The sequence below is a fragment of the Ovis canadensis genome, chromosome 25, assembly GCF_042477335.2.
Source record: "Ovis canadensis isolate MfBH-ARS-UI-01 breed Bighorn chromosome 25, ARS-UI_OviCan_v2, whole genome shotgun sequence".
In the NCBI taxonomy this organism is placed as follows: domain Eukaryota; kingdom Metazoa; phylum Chordata; class Mammalia; order Artiodactyla; family Bovidae; genus Ovis; species Ovis canadensis.
The window spans coordinates 46,791,777-46,819,350 of NC_091269.1; the positions used below are offsets into that span (position 1 = coordinate 46,791,777).

General features: G+C 39.2%; 2 protein-coding genes across 8 annotated transcripts in view; one reads left to right on the forward strand and one right to left on the reverse strand.

Moving 5' to 3' along the window:
• The window catches only part of ECD (ecdysoneless cell cycle regulator), a 31,048-nt gene extending 12,079 nt beyond the window's left edge, over positions 1 to 18,969 (reverse strand). The window contains exons 1-9 of one of the 2 annotated variants that reach the window (XM_069572047.1): positions 18,706 to 18,969; positions 16,774 to 16,982; positions 11,822 to 11,939; positions 9,303 to 9,390; positions 9,014 to 9,192; positions 7,241 to 7,433; positions 5,191 to 5,319; positions 3,406 to 3,534; positions 1,459 to 1,544 (exon numbers count right to left, since the gene is read on the reverse strand). In XM_069572047.1, coding sequence (XP_069428148.1) covers positions 1,459 to 1,544; positions 3,406 to 3,534; positions 5,191 to 5,319; positions 7,241 to 7,433; positions 9,014 to 9,192; positions 9,303 to 9,390; positions 11,822 to 11,939; positions 16,774 to 16,978 — 1,127 coding nt within the window. In that variant the 5' untranslated portion in view covers positions 16,979 to 16,982; positions 18,706 to 18,969. The remainder of the gene's footprint in view (positions 1 to 1,458; positions 1,545 to 3,405; positions 3,535 to 5,190; positions 5,320 to 7,240; positions 7,434 to 9,013; positions 9,193 to 9,302; positions 9,391 to 11,821; positions 11,940 to 16,773; positions 16,983 to 18,705) is intronic. The other variant, XM_069572048.1, reaches the window with a different exon arrangement.
• FAM149B1 (family with sequence similarity 149 member B1) overlaps positions 18,958 to 27,574 on the forward strand; it is a 53,474-nt gene continuing 44,857 nt past the window's right edge. For 3 of the 6 annotated variants that reach the window (XM_069572049.1, XM_069572050.1, XM_069572051.1), the window contains exons 1-3: positions 18,958 to 19,203; positions 26,054 to 26,158; positions 27,393 to 27,522. In XM_069572049.1, coding sequence (XP_069428150.1) covers positions 19,157 to 19,203; positions 26,054 to 26,158; positions 27,393 to 27,522 — 282 coding nt within the window. In that variant the 5' untranslated portion in view covers positions 18,958 to 19,156. Of the gene's footprint in view, positions 19,315 to 26,053; positions 26,159 to 27,392; positions 27,523 to 27,574 lie in introns of all 6 variants that reach the window. The other 3 variants (XM_069572052.1, XM_069572053.1, XM_069572054.1) reach the window with 3 other exon arrangements.

Sequence of the window (27,574 nt, forward strand, 5' to 3'; positions counted from 1 at the left end):
CAAGAATACAAAAGAATAAAGACTGCTGTAAAGTCATTACTATCTCACAGATACTGAGGTTAGAGTTCTCTCGCCATCAATTTTGCTTCATACAATCTTTAAGTATTACACATATATGTGATATTTGAGATGTTGACAAAACAAATAAGGTTCAAAACCAGTTCGGTTTGAGAAAAAAAGCCCAACAACAAAACAAAACACACATCCACACACAACTGGGGACCTTCTGAGTCACAACATTTACAAAGTTATTTCTTTCATGTTATTTAATAGCTTTAAGTATCTCAAATTCAGTTTTGCAAACAGAAACTGAATTTTTTCCAGTGCTCAAATTCTGACCTTTGATTCCTCAGCCCAATAAACCCTTCTGCAGAAGCTCCATTATCCTTGGGCCATACTGACTAGAAGCGCTCTCGGGGGACAAGTCAGACAAGAGGGACTTTCTTTTTTCAAGCACCTATTCCTTCTGATTTTTGCCTGCTTTTTTCTCCAGTGTCTTCAAATAACTGTTTTTTCTCTTTTTTTAAAATATTCTGTCCAGGGTTATCACTGAAATTAGCAGGGAGTTAGTCTGAGATGATACTTCAGTATTACCAGAACTGAAACTCAACTTTATCGAATTTTAAAGGGCAGCCATTTTCTTCCATGTGGCTTCCCTCATAGCTCAGTCGGTAAAAGAATCTGCCTGCAATGCCAGAGATGTGGGTTCGAATCCTTGGTCGGCAAGATCCCCTGGAGAAGGAAATAGCAACCCGCTCCAGTATTCCTGCCTGGAAAATCCCATGAACATAGGAGTCTGGCAGGCTCTAGTCCATGGGTCACAAGAGTTGGACACGACTTAGCGACTAAACTACCACCATTTTCTTTCAACCTTGTGCTCAGTTCTTTCTTCCCCCAGAAAATATATGGCAGGTTAGAATGAGATATCATTTGGAAGCTGAATGTCTGCTTCATCCTGTGATTCAGATCCACCTTAAAAAAACTCAACACAGCCCAGAACTCCCACAGGAATTAAGCATGTGGCTCAATAACAGAATCCGCGAGTTCAAATCCCTAGGCCTGTCACTTTGAGCTGTGTAACCTTTGGCAAATTACATAACCTCTTTAAGATTCAGTTTCTCAGCTGTGGATAGAGAAAATAACAAATTATATCTATTTCACAGGGCTTTAAGAGGGGGTTAAATGAGTTAGTGGCCTAAGCTTTGTAAGTACTCAACATATACTAGCCATTATATGATGATGATGAAGGTGGTGGTGGTGGTGGTGGCTACAAGTGCCAGCAAACTCCCATAACAACACCTCCTCTCTTGACACCAGCTCCTTCAGTAGTCATGAGTTCTGCCGTAAACAGTTTAAATATGGCAGCTCCAACATGTGCAGCCATCTCAGGAGTAAGTAACTCCTTAACTTCTGGCAAGTTATCACTCTGCTGCCCTGTTTGGGTAGAGATAAACTCACCTTTCTGGCCGATTTACAGAGAGCTGGAAGTAGTTCTTGGCCATTTCTAGCCTTTCCTGGTACTGAACAGAACCTTCCATCAGTCCCTAAAAAAATAATAATGCCCATCAGAACCTGGTATAGATGATATCATTAAAATAACCTGCTCACCAGCAACTTCCAGGGAGGCAGTATACAATACTCTAATATATTGTACAAAAATCATGAGGCCTGACTCCTCGTCCTTGTTTTGTCATGGATGTACAGTTTCTCCAGAAAACGGACTAGGCTAAATGTGATGGGACCTCATCCTTTTCACCATTTAAGGGCCTCTTTCCAATTTGGGAGGTTTTCTATCATTTTCTATTATTTATTAATAACTTGTTATAAAGAAACAATTGATTAACCAGCAACTAATTTATAAAACAAAGTACAAATAGAGCTCAAAAAATAGCATAACCCTAACCTTAACTATCATTTCTACCTTTCACAGGCATGTTTATGATGGCATTTATGCTTAATACTTTACATTCTTTAAAAATATACTATAAGCAGTTTTCCATACCACTACACAATCTTTAAAATTATCATATTCTTAAGGCCTTTTCTACTTCTTGGATGTTTCCTTAAAGTGTAGATTATTTAACATAAAGCTTCCCTGTTTGCAAGGCAGGAACAGAGGCACAGACATAGAGGATGACTTGTGAACATGGAGGGGAAGGAGAGGGTAGGAGAAACTGAGACAGCAGCACTGATTATATATACACTACTACGTTTGAAACAGACAGCTACTAGGAAGCTGCTGTTCAGCACCGGGAGCTCAGCTCTGTGCTCTGCGATAACCTGCAGGGGGTGGGGTTGTGCGGAGGAGGGAGGTTTAGGAGGAGGGGACATACATATACTTATAGCTGATTCACACGTTGTACAGCAGAAACACAAAACACAACATTGTAACGCAATTATCTTCCAATTAAAAATAATAATAAAATAAAGTGAAGGTTCCAAGTTTGAACTTCTGTATAATTCTTGGAATACAGTATCAAATTCCTTTCCAGTTAAGGTTGCCACTATTACAATGTTATCGGCAATGGATAGGTGTAACTATTTTCACTATATTCTCAATAGCACTGAATATCTTTCATATGCTTTTTACATATGTGAAAATGGTCTTTATTATTGTGTTAATATACATATCTTTACTATGTGTGAGTGATTATTTTAAGAGAAATTTACTAGTTTCCTTTTCGTAAATTTTTTTATTGGAGCATAGTTGCTTTATACTGTTGTGTACGTCACTGTAAAGCAAAGTGAAATCAGCCATACATCTATCTACATACATCTCCTTTTTCTTGGATTTCCTTCCCATTTAGGTCATATAATTTTTTAATCTATGTCTTTGCTAATTTTTCTATTTGGTGTCTTCATGTTTGCTTCATAGATTTGCACAAGTTATTCATCTGATATAAATAATAACTTTTATCACTTTGTATAGATGTTATTTGGAGAAGGTAATGGCACCCCACTCCAGTACTCTTGCCTGGAAAATCCCATGGACAGAGGAGCCTCGTAGGCTGCAGTCCATGGGGTCGCTAAGAGTCAGACACGACGTAGCGTCTTCACTTTCACTTTTCACTTTCATGCACTGGAGAAGGAAATGGCAACCCCCTCCAGTGTTCTTGCCTGGAGAATCCCAGTGATGGGGGAGCCTCGTGGGCTGCCATCTATGGGGTCGCAGAATCGGAAACAACTGAAGCGACTTAGCAGCAGCAGCAGCATAGATGTTATTAATTTTTCTAAAATATTAGAAACAGTTTATAGACACTCCCTTATTACCACCAAACTAGAATGGTCCCTTTTAACTCTAGTTCTTACAATTATGTCACACATTAAATATGGACCTAACACTTTAGATCACTGGCTTGATTTTGCCTAGACTGTACAGTTTAAAGAGTGCATAGTAAGTCCTACCTTAAAGTAATCATTCTTTTTCAGACTTTCAAGGAAGCCAGCCCAGAGTGGTGACGTAGTCACAAGGGATTTTTTGGAGTCCGAAAAATGTGGGCTACATTTGGAGCATAAGATCTCAAATCCATGAGCCTACATGGAAAAGACAGAATTTTTATTATTTGGTTACTTTCTTTCCATTTAACCACATTCAAGAACTAGGTGACTGGACATATGGGTATGTGAACATTAATAATACTCTAAATTTTATGAAAAAAATATGACTTTAATTCCAAGTTTCTTAATCTCTACAGATTACTAAAAATTATAAAGGGGAAGCAAATAACAGAAAACAAAAAATTCTTATTTTCCTGAAAGAGATTTCTCTTCTTACTGATTAAAAAACTAGAAATTTAAACTTGTTTCCTGCTTGCTTAAAAAAGGTTGCAAAAGGTTTCTTGTCTAACACAATTATAAATGAATTAAGCATGGTCTTAGAAATAGTAAAGGGAGGGAATCACTTCATTTTAAGAGTCCTTTGATTAAAAAATATAATAAATGCACAAGGCAAAATAATTCTAATAGGGAGCTTCCCTGATTACTCTGGAGAAAACTACTGCCACCAATTCCTTGCATATCCTTTCAGAAGTAATCTTTGCCCTCAAGCAGATATGTGTGCGTGTGCGTACATATATCCTCCTACTTCATCCCCTTCATCACTAAATGGCAACATACACACTACTCTGAACCTTGCTTTTCTCTTAGTGATATGCCCTGGAGATGATTTCATACAAACACATACATTTATCCATCCCACTTCACGGATAGACCATAATTTATCCATCTATTTTTCTACTAGTAGACATTTAAGTATTTTCCAGTCTTCTGCTAAGATAAACAATGCTTTCACGAGTATCTTCATACATCTTTGTGTACGAGTAAAATATATGGAGGATAAATTTCAGGAAGTGAAAATACTGAGCAGCAGGGTTTGTGCATTTTAAATATTATGGAAAGTGATAAACTGTTCTAGAGACTGAATCAACTCATATTTCTATCAATAATGTTTGAGGGTACCTCTTTATGTATTTTTACAAACCTCATATTTGCTATCAAGCTTTGGGATACTTGTCAATCAAATGGTGAAAAACATTACTTTGTAGTTTTAAATTGCAATCCTCTTATGATGAGCAAGTGTCAACATTTTTCATAAAATCATTTGAATTTCCTTTTCTCTGGACTATCTGTTAATGGTTTCTGATCATTTTTGATTGATTACTACTATTTTTTTCACCTTGAATTGTAGCAATGCTATATACTAGATAAAGCAACTTTTGTCATTTACTAGTTTTATTTTTACTCTTTTGTCATTTAAACTGCAAAGATATTTTATACTTTCTCCAGGTTAACTATATTTATGGGTTTTTTTCCATATAGAAATGTTTAATTTTTATATAATCAAATTTATCAATCTTTTATTGTCTCCAGTTTCAAGTCATGCTTAGGAAGGACTTTCTTACTCATATTTTCATAAATTTCCCTACACTTTCTTCCAAATTTTATGGTTTTGTTTTTTTCACTTAAATATTTGGTTCAACTGGAATTTATTTTGGCATGGATGTAATAACTTTTTCAGCTGGACACACAGTTCTATCATCCCTTACAGAATAATCCATTTTGCCTTATTTCATATACCACATTCTTAATACATTAACAGAGTTTATTTCTAGATTTCTAAGTTGTGTCATTACTCTGTGAAGAGCCCTTTGACATTAAGGAAGAAAATTAAATTTTCTGGTTCAACATTACCAACTTCATGCCCAATTCATGGGCTCGGTACTGGGGATGACATGGAGGAGGCAGCTTGTATCCACTCCGCCGGTCCGGCACAAACCTTTGTTGCACCAACTGTGCATACAGACATTTAGTGAAAGTGACCTGGACATTAGGACAAAATATGTGAGTGTCTTCCTGAAATTAAAATGCCTGACTATCATTTCACAGTTAACAACAATAACTTCATTTATGAGCTTCACATTCAGATAAATGCAAAGAAGACTCAACCTACTTACTGTCTACACTTTTTAGTAACAGCTTTACAGAGATATAATTCACACACCATAAAATTTACCTTCACTGTCTATATTCAGTTGTCACTAAGGGATGGGAATACCAGAGCACCTGACCTGCCTCTTGAGAAACCTATATGCAGGTCAGGAAGCAACAGTCAGAACTGGACATGGAACAACAGACTGGTTCCAAATAGGAAAAGGAGTACATCAAGGCTGTATATTGTCACTCTGCTTATTTAACTTATATGCAGAGCACATCATGAGAAACACTGGGCTGGAAGAAGCACAAGCTGGAATCAAGATTGCCGGGAGAAATATCAATAACCTCAGATATGCAGATGACACTACCCTTATGGCAGAAAGTGAAGAGGAACTAAAAAGCCTCTTGATGAAAGTGAAAGAGGAGAGTGAAAAAGCTGGCTCAAAGCTCAACATTCAGAAAACGAAGATCATGGCATCTGGTCCCATCACTTCATGGGAAATAGATGGGGAAACAGTGGAAACAGTGGCTGACTTTATTTTCTTGGGCTCCAAAATCACTGCATATGGTGACTGCAGCCATGAAATTAAAAGACGCTTACTCCTAGGAAGAAAAGTTATGACCAACCTAGATAGCATATTCAAAAGCAGAGACATTACTTTGCCAACGAAAGTCCATCTAGTCAAGGCTATGGTTTCTCCAGTGGTCACGTATGGATGTGAGCGTTGGACTTTGAAGAAGGCTGAGTGCCGAAGAATTGATGCTTTTGAACTGTGGTGTTGGAGAAGACTCTTGAGAGTCCCTTGGACTGCAAGGAGATCCAACCAGTCCATTCTGAAGGAGATCAGCCCTGGGATTTCTTTGGAAGGAATGATGCTAAAGCTGAAACTCCAGTACTTTGGCCACCTCATGCGAAGAGTTGACTCATTGGAAAAGACCCTGATGCTGGGAGGGGTTGGGGCAGGAGGAGAAGGGGACGACAGAGGATGAGATGGCTGGATGGCATCACTGACTCGATGGACGTGAGTCTGAGTGAATTCTGGGAGTTGGTGATGGACAGGGAGGCCTGGCGTGCTGCGATTCATGGGGTCACAAAGAGTCGGACGTGACTGAGTGACTGAACTGAACTGAACTGAAGGTAATTCAAATCATTAGTTACATTACATGGCAATTTTGGCAGGTAGATGATAAAGAATAATTCTTAATTCTCTGGAGGAAATGAAATAGTTTATTGCTAAGAAAGATATAACTGCTCAAATAGGGAAAATTTGGTCAAAAATAGCTAGGAAATACTGAGATATAAAATAGGAAGTCAGGTCTCTTATAGTCTTCCTCTTCTGGATAGGAGAAAAGAAAAAAATCAAGGATATAAAACCAGTCAATCCTAAATGAAATCAACCCTGAATATTCATTGGAAGGACTGGTGCTTATGTTGAAGTTCCAATACTTTGGCCTCCTGATGTGAAGAGCTGACTCACTGGAAAAGACCTGGATGATGGGAAAAACTGTGGACAGAAGGAGAAGGCAGCAACAGTGGATGAGATGGTTGGATGGCATCACCAACTCAATGGACATGAGTTTGAGCAAACTCAGAGAGACAGTGAAGGACAGGGAAGCCTGGTGTGCTGCAGTCCATGAGACTGCAAAGTTGGACATGACTTAGTGACTGAACAATAACAACAAAAAGTCTATATTAACTTGCTATGAGGAAACAGAATATTCCCAATTTTTTCCTGGTGAACAATTAAAATAATGTTCAACATTCCTTTCAGTGAGAGAAACTAAACGACCAAGAGAGCTATCTTACCGATGTCATTATTCGTGTTTCAGGCAAGAATGTCTTGAAAATACGACAGGCCCGCAGGTCAATGGGGTCCCGGAGGTAAAACGCCTGGACTCCTGCAGCCACCAATCTAGGGCGCTGTTTCAGCACTGCTGCAATGCCAGCTGGGAGGAAGCAGTGTGCTTGATGAAGGGAGGCTTTAATTTTTTCTGGGTACCTGTGACAGGTAACATAATCACTTTTATTTTATGATACAACAGAGTTTATTTTCTTGGGCTCCAAAATCACTGTAGATGGTGACTACAGCCATGAAATTACAAGACGTTTACTCCTTGGAAGAAAAGCTATGATCAACCTAGACAGCATATTAAAAAGCAGAGACATTACTTTGCCAACAAAGGTCCATCTAGTCAAAGCTATGGTTTTTTTAGTAGTCATGTATGGATGTGAGAGTTGGACCATAAAGAAAGCTGAGCACTGAAGAATCAATGCTTTTGAAGTGTGGTGTTGCTGAAGACTCTTGAGAGTCCCATAGGCTGCAAGATCAAACCAGTCCATCCTAAAGGAAATCAGTCCTGAATATTCATGGAAAGGACTGATGCTGAAGCTGTACCACCAGTATACTTTGGCCACATGACGTGAAGAATTGATTCATTAGAAAAGACACTGATGCTGGGAAAGACTGAAGGCAGGAGAAGGGGACAACAGAGGATGAGATCGTTGGATGGCATCACTGACTCAATGGACAGGAGTTTGAGCAAGCTCCGGTAGTTGGTGATGGACAGGGAAGAATGGTGTGCTGCAGTCCACAGGGTTGCAAAGAATCAGACACAACTGAGCAACTGAACTGAACTGAACTGATGTAAATATCTAGGATTCTTATACCATTTACTTTCCTCTTAGCATTTTATCTTGTCTTGGTTCATCAGGAGTGAGATGAGTAAGATGAAAAGAGTAACAACTTTCTTGTCACCCTTGGGAATTCCCTGGTGGTCCACTGGTCAGGATTTGGTGCTTTCACTGCCAGCAACAACCCAGGTTCATTCCCTAACTGGGGAATTAAGATTTCCATGCTGAGTGGCAAAAAAAATAATTGTTTAAAAAAGATACTCTATATACTAAAGACTACAGGTAGGAAAAGAGAGAAAGAAAAACTGAAAGAAATGGAAAATAAAGAAAAGGGATTAAGGTGGTTCAATAAAAACAAAACGAAAATGTTATTACTATACTTTGAAAAGAAAATCAGAATTTATTCTCCTAAAAAATGGTACAAAGTGTACTGAAGCAAAGCTAAAAGAGATTATTATTTAATACTGTTATGGTCTGAATAGTACTAAATATTTAATAGGTACTCAAATTTGAATGGCTGAACTAATATGTTATTAGACTAAGGTGTTCTCTTCTGAATAGAACCTAATGTGCTCCAACTAAGTCAGAGAATCCCATATATACACCCAAAATCAGAGAAAAATCCTGAACAGATTGTGCTCACTCAGATTTTCATCTCTAAAGGTCTGAAAATTTTTATCTATGGATCTACATAATACTTGGCCACACTAAGATAAATAAATGCAAAAACACTGGGCCTATAACCTTCAAATGGCAACTAAAAGATACATCTGTTTCTCCATTTTAAAACACATGAAGTTTAATTTGTTGGTCAATTTCACAAAGGATGAAGACAGAATGAAAATCAGCACTAATCTAGGTGAAAGAAATGCTTAGATTCAACAAAAGACTTGAGCAACACAAGTCAAAAGACTCCTTGACTAGCAGTGAAAGTGTCAGTTTTCTTACCCTCTGATGCGTCTGTTCACAGCAGCTCGTACAGATTCTGAAGCCAGAATTTTTTCTGGGTGTGTTGAGATTATACTCAGTGCTTGTGAGATTGTTGGGGGTGTGGTAGGTAACCAGGATACTGTTCCAGATTTCTTTGGTGCAGGAATAATGCACAACTCCCCTTGGTGGAAAAATACCTGCAAAGTGATATAGTTTCCATACTTGGCATTGACAAAATCCAGGGACATATGAAAATGATGCAACATGGTTTCACCTCTGTAAATTTTCTAAACTTGGATATACTTACCCTGTTGGCACTATTATCAGGATCCAGCCATTTAGGGAGAAAATCAGCAGCTTCTATTAACAAGAATTCACCATCATTGTCTTTGATCCTAACGCAAAAGAAATTTCAACTTTGAATTAAAAGAAGTACATATTTGCTAATAATCAAAACAGATTTGTTCTAATACATTTTTGCCCTAATCTTAGTAAATAAATATATGAGTATATACCATACATTTCTATAAATATGTAGATTTCTATAATTAAGCAAAATGTTTTAAGATACCATTAAGTACTGAAGGGAGACTCTAAAATTATAAGGAGGAATTCGAGAGTGATAAGGAGAAAAAAATAAGTACATAAATAAATAGCAGTAGAAAAAAATGTGAAAAATAAACCAAGTACATAGGTCTTCAAAAGAAAAAAAGAAAAAAATCACATACAGCCAAGATTAGAAAAACCTTTATGGAGGAAGTACCTTTAGGCCCTGAAAGATACTTCTGTTTTGCCTCATCTGTATCACTTTTTAAAAATTTAAGTTCTGCATATGTAATACAGTCACATGATTAAAACTTTTTAAAAATACATAAATAGTTATACAATGAAAAAGTCTCCTTGCTATGTTTGTATCTAATGTGCCTAACCCCTCCACCATTGTTACTTCTTGTTTATCCTTCTAGAGTCTGCTGATGTGTAGTCAATAGGAATATAAATCTTTTTCTTCTCCTGTTGCACGAATGGTAACATACTATATTTATTGTCCCAGATTATTTTCACTTTTAATGGGTGGAGATACAATTTATCCAGAAAAAGGAGAGATGCTTTGGGGAGTAGGAACAGCATAAGCAAAACTATGGAGGTGGCATTTAAGGTAGAAATTTGAAGACTGACAACAAATTAAAAAAAAAAAGGACTAGAAAAGCACAGTTATATCATTTTGTGAAGAGCTTTAAATGTTGGCAGAATCCAGTGAGAATGAGTTTAATTTTATAAACAAAACAAGTGAAATGTTTTAGAGTAGGGAAGTAAAATGGTTTGAGTCCTACTTTAGGAATATTAATCTGGCGGAGACATAGAGGAAAAACGTCTTTTTCTAATTAAAAAAAAAAACAACTGACAAGACAGTAGATGCTTATTAAAAGAGCTTTAGAGGCCTAGTGGGTAAGTATGACCCATCACTGCATATATAAATATCAGAATCAGCATATGAAAGGCACTGCCCCCTCATTACCCTAGTAAAGATATAAACTACCATATTTGTGCCTGTTTATTGAAAATTCTACCATTTATTTAAAAAGTATGGCTACCTATTTGTAGGTGTGGTAATAGTAGTGTTGCATTATCTCTTAAGTTTACATCCTAAAGTATTTAAAAATCAAATGGTATAATATTGGAGGTTTGTTTTAAAACACTCTTGCTTCCCTGCTGGCTCAGTTGTTAAGACTCAGTCTGCCAATCGGGAGACTTGGGTTTGATCCCTGATCCCAGAAGATTCCATATGCCACAGAGCAACTAACTTGAGAATGACAGAGAATTATCAGTTCCTATAATATTTTAAAAACTGGATTACAATGCATTATTATCTACTTTGCTTCCTATCCATACAATTGTTCACTGATGTCTCTTTAAATTTCTTCTGTCTACAGTTGCTCAAAAAAAAAAATAGAGCTATAGAGGAAGAGATAGGGAAATCTGTGAAATAAATAAATATATATATATATATGAATTTCTGTTTAAGACACAGAAATTTGATAGTGATTACTTTTGGGAAATCAGAGCAGTACACCCTTTTGTATTGCTTGAATTTTATTTATCACGTGTATTTGTTCTTTCATAACAAGAATAAAAAAAAGAGAAAACCTATACTAAGCAGGTCTTGTGTGAAATTTTTTGAAAGTTAAACTCTCAGATGATACTTTAATTCTTCTTTATGAAAAGGAAGTCACCAGCAAAAAGGAAGAAAACACAGAAGTCACATTTGAAATCTGTATCTCAAATCTGTACAATTTCCACCAGCTACAGAAAAAAAATTACTAAACGGATAAAAATATAGTGACTTTCAATAATAGAATTTGTTAAGAATTACTATTTTTTGGTGAAGTTGGCTTCTTTATTTTTTTTAATTTTAATTTTTTAATTGGTGGAAAACTGTTTTACAATGTTTTGTTGGTTTGTGCAGTACTACACAAATCAGTCATAATTACAAATACGTGTATGTGTGTGTGTGTGTGTGTGTGTGTGTATATACACATCTCCCTCCCTCTGGAGCCTCCCTCCCTTCCCCTTACCCCATCCCTCTAGGCCATCACAGAGCAGGAGGTGGGTTCCCTATGTTATACAGCAACTTTCCACTATCTGTCTGTCTTACATATAATAGTGCATGCATGTCAACACTACTGTCTCAATTCATCCCATCCTCATCGTCCCCCTCTTTAGCCACAAGTCTGTTCTCTACTAGCTTCATCAGTGCCATTTTTCTAGATTTCATATATATGCATTAATATGATACCTGTTTAAGAATTATTAATAAAACTATAATACCTTGCTACTAACTCTGGAAATTCTTTCGTAATTTGCTTCACTATATAAACAATAAACCATTCATCCTCAATGTTATCCCCAAACTTTGTTATGCCAAATATATGAGCAGGAACATTTCCTAAAAACAAGAGAAAAGCAATGATATAATCAAATAAATTTATCAGTTCAAATAAAAGTACAAGCAATCATTCAATTAAACAAACTTATTGACTGGCTATGCCCCAGGAGTATGGCCATATACTGGGAGCTGGGGTTGCAATCCTGAACAAGATATAAGAAAGAAGCTTTCTCTTGAAGAGCTTAGAGTCTGGACAACAGGAGATAGACAACCAATCACAAAACAAGATGATGAACAGACGTATACACTGAGGGCTACGTGGTCATAAAGTATGTGATATCTGAGCTACGCGCCTCTGGAGGAATGACCACAGTAGGCTTTCCAGAAAGAGAACACGTGCATGTATAAAGGCACAGAGGCATGAGAGATGATTGTGTGTTCTGGGAGTATCGGCAGAAATTGTCAAACAAGTGCATTATCCAAAAACATGCAGAACTTAATATACTCAGATAGCCAATGGGTCAAAGAAGAAGTCGTAAGGGGAATCATAAAATATTGGGAGACTAATGAAAACCAGGGCTTCCCTGGTGGCTTAGACAGTAAAGAATCTACCCGCAATGCAGGAGACCCAGGTTCAATCTCTGAGTGGGGACGATCCTCTGGAGGAGGAAATTGCAACCCACTCCAGTATTCTTGCCCAGAGAATTCCATGGACAGAGGAGCCTGGCAGGTTACAGTCCACGGGGTTGCAAAGAGTCAGACACAAGACCGACCAACTAACACTTTCACTTTAACACTTTCAATGAAAACCAATACAACAAACCAAACATATGGGATACAGTGAAAGCAGTGCTAGGAGGAAGTTTACAGTCATAAAAGATCTCAGATCAACAATGTAGCTTTATACCTTAAGGAACTATAAAAAGAACTAAATTCCAAGATAGAGGAAGGAAATAATGAAGATTAGAGCAGAGATCAATGAAATAAAGAATCAGTTCAGTTCAGCTCAGTTCAGTCGCTTAGTCGTGTCCAACTCTTTGCGACCCCATGAATCGCAGCACGCCAGGACTCCCTGTCCATCACATCTCCCAGAGTTCACTCAGACTCACGTCCATCGAGTCAGTGATGCCATCCAGCCATCTCATCCTCTGTCGTCCCCTTCTCCTCCTGCCCTCAATCCCTCCCAGTATCAGAGTTTTTTCCAATGAGTCAACTCTTCTCATGAGGTGCCCAAAGTACTGGAGTTTCAGCTTTAGCATCATTCCTTCCAAAGAAATCCCAGGGCTGATCTCCTTCAGAATGGACTGGTTGGATCTCCTTGCAGTCCAAGGGACTCTCAAGAGTCTTCTCCAACACCACACTTCAAAAGCATCAATTCTTCGGCGCTCAGCCTTCTTCACAGTCCAACTCTCACATCCATACATGACCACAGGCAGGTTCAATGTAATGAACTAGACGGACCTTAGAGGGCAAAGTAATGTCTCTGCTTTTTAATATGCTATCTAGGTTGGTCATAACTTTTCTTCCAAGGAGTAAGTGTCTTTTAATTTCATGGCTGCAGTCACCATCTGCAGTGATTCTGGAGCCCCCAAAAATAAAGTCTGACACTGTTTCCATTGTTTCTCCATCTACTTCCCATGAAGTGATGAGACCGGATGCCATGATCTTCGTTTTCTGAATGTTGAGCTTTAAGCCAACTTTTTCACTCTCCTCTTTCACTTTCATCAAGAGGCTTTTTAGCTCCTCTTCACTTTCTGCCATAAGGGTGGTGTCGTCTGCATATCTGAGGTTATTGATATTTCTCCCAGCAATCTTGATTCCAGCTTGTGTTTCTTCCAGTCCAGCGTTTCTCATGATGTACTCTGCATAGAAGTTAAATAAGCAGGGTGACAATATACAGCCTTGACGTACTCCTTTTCCTATGTGGAACCAGCCTGTTGTTCCATGTCCAGTTCTGACTGTTGCTTCCTGACCTGCATACAGATTTCTCAAGAGGCAGGTCAGGTGGTCTGGTATTCCCATCTCTTTTAGAATTTTCCACAGTTTATTGTTATCCACACAATCAAAGGCTTTGGCATAGTCAATAAAGCAGAAATAGATGTTTTTCTGGAACTCTCTTGCTTTTTCCATGATCCAGTGGATGTTGGCAATTTGATTTCTAGTTCCTCTGCCTTTTCTAAAACCAGCTTGAACATCTGGAAGTTCTTGGTTCACGTATTGCTGAAGCCTGGCTTGGAGAATTTTGAGCATTACTTTACTAGCATGTGAGATGAGTGCAATTGTGCGGTAGTTTGAACATTCTTTGGCATTGCCTTTCCTTGGAATTGGAACAAAAACTGGCCTTTTCCAGTCCTGTGGCCACTGCTGAGTTTTCCAAATTTGCTGGCATATTGAGTGCAGCATTTTCACAGGAACACAATATTTTAAAAAATCAACTAAATGGAGTTGGTTTGTTTAAAAGATCAACAAAATTGACAAAACATTAGATTAACTAAGTAAAACAGACTCAAATAGCTAAAATCAGAAATGAAAGAGGAAAGGAATATCACAACCTATGCCACAGAAATAAAAATTATAAGAAAACACAAAGAACAACTGTATACCAACAAACTGGATACCTTAGAAGAAATGCATAAATTCCTGGAAACACACAACTTATCAAGACTGGGACACACAGACGTAGAAAATCTGTACATATCTATAAAAGTAAGGAAAGTGAATTAACAATCAGAAACTTCTCAACAAAGAAAAGCCCAGGGCTAGATGACTTCACTGGAAAACTCTACCAAACATTTAAAGAAGAATTAACATAAAAAAAAAACACTGAAGAGGAGGAAACATTCCCAAACTTGTTTTATGAGGCCAGCATGAGCCAACAAAACACTTGCAAACTAATTCAACAACATGTTAAAAGGATTATACACCATGACCAAGTGAGATTTATTCCTAGAATGCAAGGATGATTTGACACAGGAAAACCAGCTGACGTAATATACCATATTAACAGAATGAAGGTCAAACAAGTGTACTGTGGAGTGTCTCAAGAGCTGCCATGGCAAAAAAAAGCGCCACACAGGTGGGACAAACTGCCCAACCAACTCCTCTCCCTACTCCAGATCTCCCAAGTTTCTTCAACTAGAGAAGCTCCAGTCAGAGTGGCTTCATTTTTATCTACCTTACATATTAAGGGTTTCCCTTGGGGCTCAGCTAGGAAAGAGTACTCCTGCAATGAGGGAGACCTGGGTTCAATCCCTGGGTTGGGAAGATCCTCTGGAGAAGGGAAAGGCTACCCACTGGAGAATTCTCTGGCCTGGAGAATTCCATGGACTGTATAGTCCATGGGGTCACAAAGAGTCGGACATGACTGAGTGACTTTCACTTTACATATTAAACTTCAATTTTAATTTCATCCAGAAGCAATGCAGAACTGTTGCAGGGTGTTGGACAGGAGAGTGACATGATCAGATTGGTTTTACAAGGTAACTGTCAACACTGTCAGGAACTGGAGACATTGGGACCAGAGAGGTTAGTCAGGGGGCCTCCGTAGTCTTCCGGATGAAGAGGGCTTAGACTGTAGCCAAACAGATGTGAGAAAGGGTCAGATTTCAAGGGTAATAACAGTAGGATTTAGTGCCTGTGGAACATAGTGAAGTGAGGATTTGAGGATGATTTTGAATTACTAACAAGCTTGACTACTAGATGGATAGTAACACCATTAAGCAAGACAAGAAAACACTGTGTAAAAATTATTTTCGAGAAAAAAGATAGGGAATTAGTTTTGGCCATGTTATGCTAATGGGACAGTGTTCTTGCCAATAAGTATCACATGTATCAGTGATAAGGCATTCAATAAAATTAACGTTTTACATTTGGCAACTGCTAGCCAAAAGGTTGGAGAAGGCGATGGCACCCCACTCCAGTACTCTTGCCTGGAAAATCCCATGGACGGAGGAGCCTGGTGGGCTGCAGTCCATGGGGTCGCGAAGTGTCAGACACAACTGAGCAACTTCACTTTCACTTTTCACTTCCCTGCATTGGAGAAGGAAATGGCAACCCACTCCAGTGTTCTTGCCTGGAGAATCCCAGCGACGGGAGAGCCTGGTGGGCTGCCGTCTACAGGGTCGCACAGAGTCAGACACGACTGAAGCAACTCAGCAGCAGCAGCAGCAGCAGCCAAAAGGTTAACAGAGAAGCATTAAAATGAGCCAGAATGAAGGAATCACAAGATGTCAGGCTCCTGATATGAAATAAGACCCCACAGAAGTTGTTGTTGCATGAGTAGAGCCTTGGTAAGTTATCCATGACTCATTTTAGTAAAGTTATAAGAAATGAGATGACAAAGTGCCATTATTTGGCCACAGGTCAGATCTCATGCACTGACAATACAGGGAGCAGTGAAGGAATGTCAAAATGCTTCTGGGTGGAAAATAGTGGTTACTTAGCTCAATTATTTCTCTTTATAAGCCAAGCAGAGCCACTCTTAGACCCTTAGCAAAACAACTATTTGAAACAAGGCAGCCTAGTAAACACACTATCAAGACCGAGGAATACAGAGTAACAGCTGAAAGAACTATGGTTAAAGAAGCCAGCCAGAACCTGTTTAGTGTAGGAACCTAGATATATGATGGCATAGTAAAGTTCAAAAGTAAAGCCATGGCTTGATAATGTTGAGTATGTATTAGTTCCTAAGATAATGACTGTTAGAAAGCTTTCATCAACATGAATTTTTTTTTAAATTTTTTAAGTTCAAGAGCTTAACTGAATTTCAGCAAATACCATAAATAGTTCAGGATATAAGTCTTCCTGACAACACTGAATGAACTGTGGACTATTACACATCACTGGTGTCAGAATGACATTAAAAATCACATGTATCAAAGCAAAATAACCTTACCTTTCCCAGGTTTATATCTGAGATTGAAAGGCTGATTCTGCCAGATATAGGGGACCAGCATAGGTGCAAACTGGGTCATTATCCTCTCAATGTACTTTTGAAGGATCTCTCTGCATTGTTCTGGGTCCCCTGGTTTATCTGGTATCAGGAACAGGCGATACTCTACGGTGTCTTCCACTGTAGCAAACTTCATATTTTCCTCCATTCTTCTTTGAAAGTTACATTTAAAGTTTCAATAATATAAACCATATAGAATAATGCAGAAGTAATATCCTAGTCCCTGAACTATGCTAGGCAATTCCATTAACACTGTTTCCCCTAATTCAATGATTCACATACCATCATCATGATTTTTGCACTGACCACATACCAACTATGGTAACACTTATTTAATATTCTTTTAATGACAGTTTTATAGTTATATTAAAAGAATTTTTAATATATAATAAATGGAAATCCAATACCACATTCCCAAACTAATAAATAAGCATTAAGAATAAAATAAAAAATGTTGCCCTTGCATTATCAGTAGTGTACAACACACTTTCGGAAAAACTGCAATAACATCTTTTGAAACACTATCAAAAATCCCAGGTTTGCCTAAAGTCCCAGTTGTGTTCTGGGCATTTCATTTTCTCTTTCTGTGGCTTTTCCCTTAATTGGAGAATGAGACTGTTATCTGTTATCTCTATAATCCTTCCCTAGTTAAATTTTTAATATTTAAATATTCTTAAGCACAATCTCCCTTCCTCCGCAGAATTTAAATCTTTCCCATTGTGTGGGATAGAAGAACTCAAAACTACAAAACATTCATTCCTATCATTTCACCCCCAAATAATCTGCCCATGGCTCTTGATCCTACAACTATCTGTTCTAAATTTTCCCCCTTTTCAGGTTTCAGAGGGTATAGCTCTGGGATATTAGGAGGTGGAAAATAACTCTTTTCTAAAGGTTTCGCTTACATACAAAAGTACTAGTTCACTTTTGTTGTCAGGTGAGGCTTGGTACGGAGAAGGCAATGGCAACCCACTCCAGTACTCTTGCTGGAAAATCCCATGGATGGAGGAGCCTAGTGGGCTGCCATCTATGGGGTCGCACAGAATCGGACACGACTAAAGAGGCTTAGCAGCAGCAGCAGCAGCAGCAGCAGAGGCTTGGTAAAAGAAAAAACTGCGCTGGATCGTCCACTTCACGGCTGCAATTCGATTTTCAGACTTGTTTCTCTAACGGATTAGTAAAATGAGGTCCAGAGGAACTTGCATCTTCTATCCAGACATTCTTTCACTACAGACTGTCCATTTGGCCTTTTAATCCAAGTGCCCGCGTGCTAAGTCGCTTCAGTCTTTGTGTCCGATTCTTTGCGACCCTATGGACTGGGAATTCATGCGATTCTCCAGGCAAGAATACTGGAGTGGGTTGCCACTTCCTTCTCCAGGGGATCTTCCTGATCCAGGGATCGAACACGGGTCTCCCCCACTGCGGACAGATTCTTTACTATCTGAGCCACCAGGAAAGCCTTATTATGAAGAATTTCGTGACAGGGCTGAAGTGAAGTCGTTCAGTCGTGTCCGACTCTTTGCAACCCCATGAACTGTAGGCTCCTCCGTCCATGGGATTTTCCAGGCAAGAATACTGGAGTGGGTTGCCATTTTCTTCTCCAGGAGATCTTCCCAACCCAGGGACTGAACTTGGGTCTCCAGCATTGTAGGCAGACCTTTACAGTCTGAGGCACCAGGGAAGTCCTCTAGTGACAGAGCTAGAAGGGACTTTTGAGACCACGCAGGTTAACTCCACACTGTATATATGAGAAAACTGGGAGCACTGCCAGCTTGCTTGCAACCAAGCAACAGAGGCCTGGCTTGGAGTCTAGGGGCTCTTTACTCAGACTAGGCTCTCTCCTTCACCCAACAAAACGAAGCAAATTCCGCTTACGGTCTTGGGCCTGGGCCTCTTCGGCAAGTCTTTGTCGCAGCACCTTTCCTCAGCCGTCTCTCCTACCTAGTGAGCTGGTGGGGAACTGCCAGCAGTAGACACAGCCAGGCCCCGGATGGGTCCACACGTTCGTCTGGAACCAGAACCCCGAGGAAACTCCGAAAGTCAGAAACGACTCAGCCTCGGAACCCCGGGCCGTCATACCGAGGCACGTCGGCGGAAGCATTAGGCGAGTGCTCCTGTGGTATCGTCACTTCCGCCCACACGGGCAAGCCGGAAGACTAGGGAGGTGGGGGCCCTGGCAAAGTGGCGATCTGGAGTCTAGGAAACGGGGCGTGACGGGGCCGGAAGGTGGCGGGAGGGGGCCGAGCCGGAGCGGGCGCGAGGGCCAGGCTTGGAGGCCCCCACCCTGGCTTGTCCGCCCCCGCCGCGGCTGAGGAGGAAGAAGAGAATGACCTCCAGATACACTAGGAAGGCGGTGCCACAGAACTTGGAGTTGTGAGTGAACTGCTCAGCTACTCCAGCCCGGGCCGGGGGGTGCCGAGGAGGGTCGCAGGCGCGCTGGGGACCCTTCCTGCCCAGTCCCTTGCTCCTTTTACCTTTCCCAGGGTGAGGAAGAAAATCTTTGGAATTCTCTCCTACCAGCTTTGCCGGACGTTGGCCCTTCTGTTTCCTTCTCCAGCTAATAAGGGCATGTTGTTACTTGTGCTGTCCCAGAAACTTGGTCTGTTTGGCCTGCACTTCTTGAGCTTAGGGACTTGGTATCCTAAGGCATTTTGTAGTTTCCACGTGTTCCATGCCCCAGTGTCAATGGCCATTGACAACTCGTGAAACTGTTAATAGCTGAATGCTACAAGAAAGTTGAATACGTCTGGCGCCAACCACACTGCAAAGCTACTTATATGCATTAGCTCACAACTCTATCAATAAGGATAACAGATAGGAACTATTATTATTTTGCACAGATAAAGATCCCAGGTTTAAAGGTTGTAGCATGCCAGAGATCACACGGCCGGAAGGGGGTGGAGCTGAAGTATAAACCTGTTGTCTGATTTTGAAGCTTGTGGTCATAACCATTACACATAACTGCCTCCCCACCTCTGCAACTTAGTGTCGGAATCCTTGAGGATCAGTTTTGCTTTTGAGACTTTAGAGAGCAAGTGTGCTGTGTGCTAAGTCACTTCAGGCTTCTCCAACTCTTAGATACTCTCTGGATTGCCACAGAGGCTCCTCGGTCCATGGGTTTTTTCCAGGCAAGAATACCAGAGTGGGTTGCCATGCCTTCCTCCAAGGGATCTTCCCGATGTACGGATGGAACCTGGGTTTCCTATACTGCAGGCAGATTCTTTACCATCTGAGCCACCAGGGAAGCCCAGAGCAAGTATTTCTGGCTTAAAGACCCACCTCCCTCCCCTAGTGAAATGTTGTAATTTAGGAAGTAATGTCATCTATTTGTTAATACTTTAGACTTCCCTGGTGGCTTAGACGGTAAAGCGTCTTGCTTACAATGAGGGAGACCTGGGTTCGATCCCTGGGTTGGAAGATACAAAGGAAATGGCAACCCACTCCAGTACTCTTGCCTGGAAAATCCCATGGACGGAGGAGCCTGGTAGGCTATAGTCCATGGGGTCGCAAAGAGTCGCACACGACTGAGCGACTTCACTTTCACTATACTTTCAAAAATACTTTCACATCTTCATTCTTGTGACAACTCTGTAAGATGAGTATGATTATCTTAAGTTTTGCAGCAGATGAAATATAAGAAAGGTACATACCTTAAGATTATATAACCAATAGGTTTTGAGCTTGGGCTTTTCAACCCCAAATACCAATTTTTTTTCCCTCCACTGAACTGTGTAATTTTAACAACCATACATTTATTAACTATTACCTACACAGAGTAATAACAGGCATGGTATTTTCAGTCACATATGGGTTTCTGTTTAAACTCTTTTCTAGCCTTATTCATTTTAGGCAAATTACTAAATTTTTGAGCTTTCACTTCTGCAATATAGGCTAAGACCTTATCTAAAAGTGATGGCATAGAGCTTGACACATAGTAGGTCCTCAGTAAGTGGTAATTTCCTTGTCCCTTCCCATCTCTATTTGGTACAATAGCCATACAAAGAAAATCAGTCTATGATCTTTCCTTGCCTTTCAGAAGCTTGTTATCTATTAAATAATAGGATAGACCCAGAAGCAACTCAGTTAAGCTTTTTAGGAACTAGGAGAAGAAAGTCATTTCCCAATCTAGGGAGCAGAGCTTAGCCAAAAACCTGGTTTTATAATTAATTCTGACCATTATGAGAGTGAAAAAAGTATCATTTATGGAAAAAAATTGTTGATTGCATTTATTGGATCAGAATTATTGACCCAGTATGGTTACGTTGTTGTTGTTCTTGTTTAGTCATCTCTTTTGCGACCCCATGGACTGTAGCCCACCAGGCTCCTCTGAACATGGGATGTCCCAGGCAAGAATACTGGAGTGGGTTGCCATTTCCTTCTCCAGGGGATCTTCCTGACCCAGGGATCAAAACCTGCATTCTCTGCCTTGGCAAACAGATTCTTTACCACTGAACCACTTGGTTATGTTATTTGTTCTCTATTGTTGATTTCATACTCCCTAAAGATAACTCTCCCAAAAGATGATTGTCTAGAAGTGTCAGAATAATGTGAATAATGACAATAATGAAGATTATATGCATTTAAATAAAAGTATATTAAAGGTACTTTTCCCTTTTGCTCTTACAATGATAATTTGCTTTGAAGAACTAATTTTAGTTTTCTAATAGTTCCAAATTATAGATATTAAAAAGATTTTGGCATAAGGATACAGCTTGACATTTTAAAAATGATAAATCTTGAGCATAATTGTATAGTGAATAATATATTGAAGAAAGTAGGGAAAACCGCTAGACCATTCAGGTATGAACTAAATCAAATCCCTTATGATTATACAGTGGAAGTGAAAAACAGATTTAACGGCCTAGATCTGATAGATAGAGTGCCTGATGAACTATGGAATGAGGTTCGTGACATTGTACAGGAGACGGGGATCAAGACTATCCCCATGGAAAAGAAATGCAAAAAAGCAAAATGGCTGTCTGGGGAGGCCTTACATATAGCTGTGAAAAGAAGAGAGGCGAAAAGCAAAGGAGAAAAGGAAAGATATAAGCATCTGAATGCAGAGTTCCAAAGAACAGCAAGAAGAGATAAGAAAGCCTTCTTCAGCGATCAATGCAAAGAAATAGAGGGAAATAACAGAATGGGAAAGATTAGAGATCTCTTCAAGAAAATTAGAGATACCAAGGGAACATTTCATGCAAAGATGGGCTCGATAAAGGACAGAAATGGTATGGACCTAACAGAAGCTGAAGATATTAAGAAGAGGTAGCAAGAATACACAGAAGAACTGTACAAAAAAGATCTTCATGACCCAGATAATCATGATGGTGTGATCACTTACCTAGAGCCAGACATCCTGGAATGTGAAGTCAAGTGGGCCTTAGAAAGCATCACTACAAACAAAGCTAGTGGAGGTGATGGAATTCCAGTTGAGCTGTTTCAAATCCTGAAAGATGATGCTGTGAAAGTGCTGCACTCAATATGCCAGCAAATTTGGAAAACTCAGCAGTGGCCACAGGGCTGGAAAAGTTCAGTTTTCATTCCAATTCAAAAGAAAGGCAATGCCAAAGAATGTTCAAACTACCACACAATTGCACTCATCTCACATGCTAGTAAAGTAATGCTCAAAATTCTCCAAGCCAGGCTTCAGCAATACATGAACTGTGAACTTCCTGATGTTCAAGCTGGTTTTAGAAAAGGCAGAGGAACCAGAGATCAAATTGCCAACATCTGCTGGATCATGGAAAAGGCAAGGGAGTTCCAGAAAAATCTATTTCTGTTTTATTGACTATGCCAAAGCCTTTGACTGTGTGGATCACAATAAACTGTGGAAAATTCTAAAAGAGATGGGAATACCAGACCACCTGACCTGCCTCTTGAGAAATCTGTATGCAGGTCAGGAAGCAACAGTTAGAACTGGACATGGAACAACAGACTGGTTCCAAATAGGAAAAGGAGTACATCAAGGCTGTATATTGTCACTCTGCTTATTTAACTTCTATGCAGAGTACATCATGAGAAACGCTGGACTGGAAGAAACACAAGCTGGAATCAAGATTGCTGGGAGAAATATCAATAACCTCAGATATGCAGATGACACCACCCTTATGGCAGAAAGTGAAGAGGAGCTAAAAAGCCTCTTGATGAAAGTGAAAGTGGAGAGTGAAAAAGTTGGCTTAAAGCTCAACATTCAGAAAATGAAGATCATGGCATCTGGTCCCATCACTTCATGGGAAATAGATGGGGAAACAGTGGAAACAGTGTCAGACTTTATTTTGGGGGGTTCTAGAATCACTGCAGATGGTGACTGCAGCCATGAAATTAAAAGACGCTTACTCCTTGGAAGAAAAGTTATGACCAACCTAGATAGCATATTCAAAAGCAGAGACATTACTTTGCCCTCTAAGGTCCGTCTAGTCAAGGCTATGGTTTTTCCTGTGGTCATGTATGGATGTGAGAGTTGGACTGTGAAAAAAGCTGAGCACCAAAGAATTGATGCTTTTGAAGTGTGGTGTTGGAGAAGACTCTTGAGAGTCCCTTGGACTGCAAGGAGATCCAACCAGTCCATTCTGAAGGAGATCAGCCCTGGGATTTCTTTGGAAGGACTGATGCTGAAGCTGAAACTCCAGTACTTTGGCCACCTCATGCAAAGAGTTGACTCATTGGAAAAGACTCTGATGCTGGGAGGGATTGGGGGCAGGAGAAGGGGACGACAGAGGATGCGATGGCTAGATGGCATCATTGACTCAATGGACGTGAGTCTGAGTGAACTCTGGGAGTTGGTGATGGACAAGGAGGCCTGGCATGCTGCGATTCTTGGGGTTGCAAAGAGTCGGACACGACTGAGCGACTGAACTGAACTGAACCCATCACCTACATTAAAACAGTTATCAAAATTTTAATATATTTGCTTCATATTTCATCTGTATATTTTTTCAGCCTGTCATCTATGAAATATTGGAAAACCCCAGACATTATCATTTCCCCCCATATGCTTCATTATGCATTTCTAAAAATTATATACATTTTCTTATTTAATAACCATAAGTCTGTAATCAAAGTTAATATATCTTTGGTATTATCTGATTGTTACTTCATAACCAAATTTCTCTGACAGACTAAAATATGTCTTAAGTTTCTATTTCATCACTGGAATCCACATTTCTGATCTCCACCACTGTTTCAAAGACAAGCTTTTGGTTATAAGATCATTGAATGAGAAGAAAAAAGCTCTCCACTAATTCAGCTCCACCATTTGAGAAATAATTTAAAGTACAAGCTCTGCTGAGTAGGTCTTTATCTCTATATACAAAAATGGTACAGTTTATTAAAATCTCAAACTATTCATCTGCTCTGAGCAGCCTGAGACAGACTATTTGTATTTGAATCCTGGCTCCATCACTTACTAGCCATATGACCTTAAGCAAGTTCCTTAATCCTTCAGTGCCTCACTTTCCTTTCTTGTGAAACAAGAGTATTACATTTATAATACACATTTGCATATTAAAAGCCCTTGGAAAACCTATTGTAAAGAAACCTGTGTAACTTTGTTTAACCTATGAAGTTATTTGACTATAGGGTTTTTTGTGGAAAGAAAGTCTACTATAGATGATTAGGACTGGAACATACAATAATTGACCCCAGAGTTTATTCTGAGGCTTCCCTAGTGGCTCAGATGACAAAGAATCTACTTGCAGTGTGGGAGACCCAGGTTCGACCCCTGGGTCAGGAAGATCCTCCGGAGAAGGGAGTGGCTACCCACTCCAGTATTCTTGCCTGGAGAATCCATGGACAGAGGAGCCTTACGGGCTACAGTGTATAGGGTCGCAAAGAGTGAGACATAACTGAAGCAACTAACACTTTAACTTTTTTCATAGTTTATTCTAATGCACATGTTGAACTCTCTAGAACAGCACGGTCCAATAGAAATATAATACAAAACACATAACTTAAAACTTTGAGATACACTAAAAAATAGTAGAAACAGGTGAAATTAACTTTTAAATCTTTTTAAGTAACTATGGACTTACAGGAAGTTACAAAAATAGTACATAGAGTCCCATGAACCCTTCACTCAGATTCCCCCAATGATGACAACTTATATAACTTTCAAAGCCATGAAACTGACATTGGTACAGTACTGTTAAGTAGACTATAAACCTTACTCAGTCTTCATCAATTTTTATATCCACTCTTTTGTGTATGTATATGTATACATAGTTCTATGCAATTTGGTCTCATTTATATATTTATTTAACCACCAGTGCAATCAAGATACAGCGCTGTTCTATCACCACCAAGAAACATCCTTATATACCCCTTTATAGTCACTTCCATTCCTTTCTCCATACCCTGGAACCACTAATCTTTTCTTCACCTCTGTATTTTTCTCATTTGTGAATGTAATATAAATAGAATCATATAGTATATGTAATCTTTTGAGATTGGCTTTTTTCAGTAAGTATGATGCCTTTGCAATCCATCCAAGTGGTTGCATGTATCAGTTCACTCCTTTTTATTGCTAAATCATATTCCACTATGTGTGTAGAGATACCAAAGTTGAATTATTCACCTATGAAAGGACATTTCAGTTCTTCTAATTTTTTTTTCAATTATAAATAAAGCTGCTCTGAATGTTTGTGTACAGATTTTGTGTGAACATAAATTTTCATTTCTCTGGGATTAACCCAGGAGTGCAATGGGTAGGTCTTATGATTAATACATGCATTTAGTTTTATAAGAAACTGTGAAATTATTCCCAAGTGGTTGTACCATTTTACATGACTACCAGCAATGTATGAGAAATCCAGTTTCTCCATATCTTCACCTCTATTTAGTGTTATCACTGTATTTTATCTTAGCTGTTCTAATAAGTGTGTTTTATACCTTATTATGTTTTCAATTTGCAGTGAAATAAGTTTTAATATATTTTGTTTAACCCCTGTATATCCAGAATATTATCATTTTAACACGTAACCAAAATAAAATAATTAGTGGTACATTGTACATTCTTGTTGTACTAAGACTTCAAAATCCTGTGTGTTTTATACTTAAAGTGTATCTCATTTCCAGCTGACCACATTTTAACTGCTAGTGGCTAATGGCTATTGCACTGGATAGTGCAGTTCCTGAATAGCAAGAAGTAGGTGACTTGTAGATCAAGTTACTGAAAGGTATATATTTTTTTCTTTACAAAAAATATAACTATTTTTCCATTTCACAGGAAAGGAATAACAAAACATGCTCTTAATCATCATCCTCTTCCTGAGCAACTGGATGAAATTTCCTTTGCCAATGACAGCCGGGAAAAAGACCTAAGTTCCCAAAGGTAATGACACAAAGTGTACTGTTTGCTTACTGCACTTGATAATGGCATAAGTTTTGGGTTTTTTGCCTTAGGATTGGTATCAAGCCTTGTACTGATGAAACAAAAGAATTTTTGTCACATTTTTCAATACCATTCAACTTCCATTCTGGAACAACTAGTGGAAACATACTTATTTTTGTAATCTTTGAAAAATAGTATTATGAGGTAGTTAAAAGCAGAAATGCAGGAGGAATCCAAACAGATCAGATTTTTAATCTTGGTTTTGCTACCTATTAGCAGAATAATTGGAGAAGGCGATGGCACCCCGCTCCAGTACTCTTGCCTGGAAAATCCCATGGATGGAGGAGCCTGGTAGGCTGCAGTCCATGGGGTCACGAAGAGTCGGACATGACCGAGCGACTTCACTTTCACTTTCCACTTTCGAAATGGCAACCCACTCCAGTGTTCTTGCCTTGAGAATCCCAGGGATGGGGGAGCCTAGTGGGCTGCCATCTATGGGGTCGCACAGAGTTGGACACAACTGAAGCGACTTAGCAGCAGCAGCAGCAGCAGCAGCAGCAGCTGCTGAATAATATTGGGCAAGTTATTTACCTGGTAATAGTATCTCTTAAAGGGTGTAGTGAATATAAATGAGATAAAATATAGTAAATGCTGAGTAAATATTAGCTGCAATTATTATTTTAAGAAATAGGACAGAGGAGATGCTAACTTCACAGAGGGTTCTGAAAAGCAATTGTGGTATCATGCAAAAACTATAGTCATAAAACCTTGTTTCAAAATCTAGTACTAAATTTCCAGAGTTTTTGTCTTCAAGTATATCACTAGATGTACTGGTGAGTTTTACATCACCAGATTGTTGTGAGGATAAATGCAGTTAATATCTGTGAAAGTGCTTAGTAAACTAAAAGTGGCATACAAGTTCACATACTATTCCTAGTATTTCTGAAATGTCTTTAGTTTCTTGAGGGTAGATGTTATAAGTGAAATGTTAAAAAATATTAATTGTAAACTAAGACTAGAATTATTTAGAATGGCTGCCATCAATTCTGTAGGAATTAGGTCAGACCTTACTGTGATGCTTACATTTCAAATTCTTCATTTATTTTTATCTTTGTGGATGTATTTGTACAAATGTCTAACACCTAAAAGATTGCTGAGTAGTTAATGCTACAGAAACTTGAGGAAATAGAAGAATTTTTCTGTTTTCTCTTTTCCTTCCCACTTGTGCATTTAGTGAATCTGACATCACACAAGAATCACCTTTTACATCAGCTGACACTGGAAATTCAAGGTCTGCTTTTCCAAGTTATACAAGCACAGGGATCTCTACTGAAGGCAGCTCGGACTTCTCCTGGGGATATGGTGTGAGTTTTATGTTATTGGTCTCATGGAGTGCTTGTGTGACTGTTCTGGGAG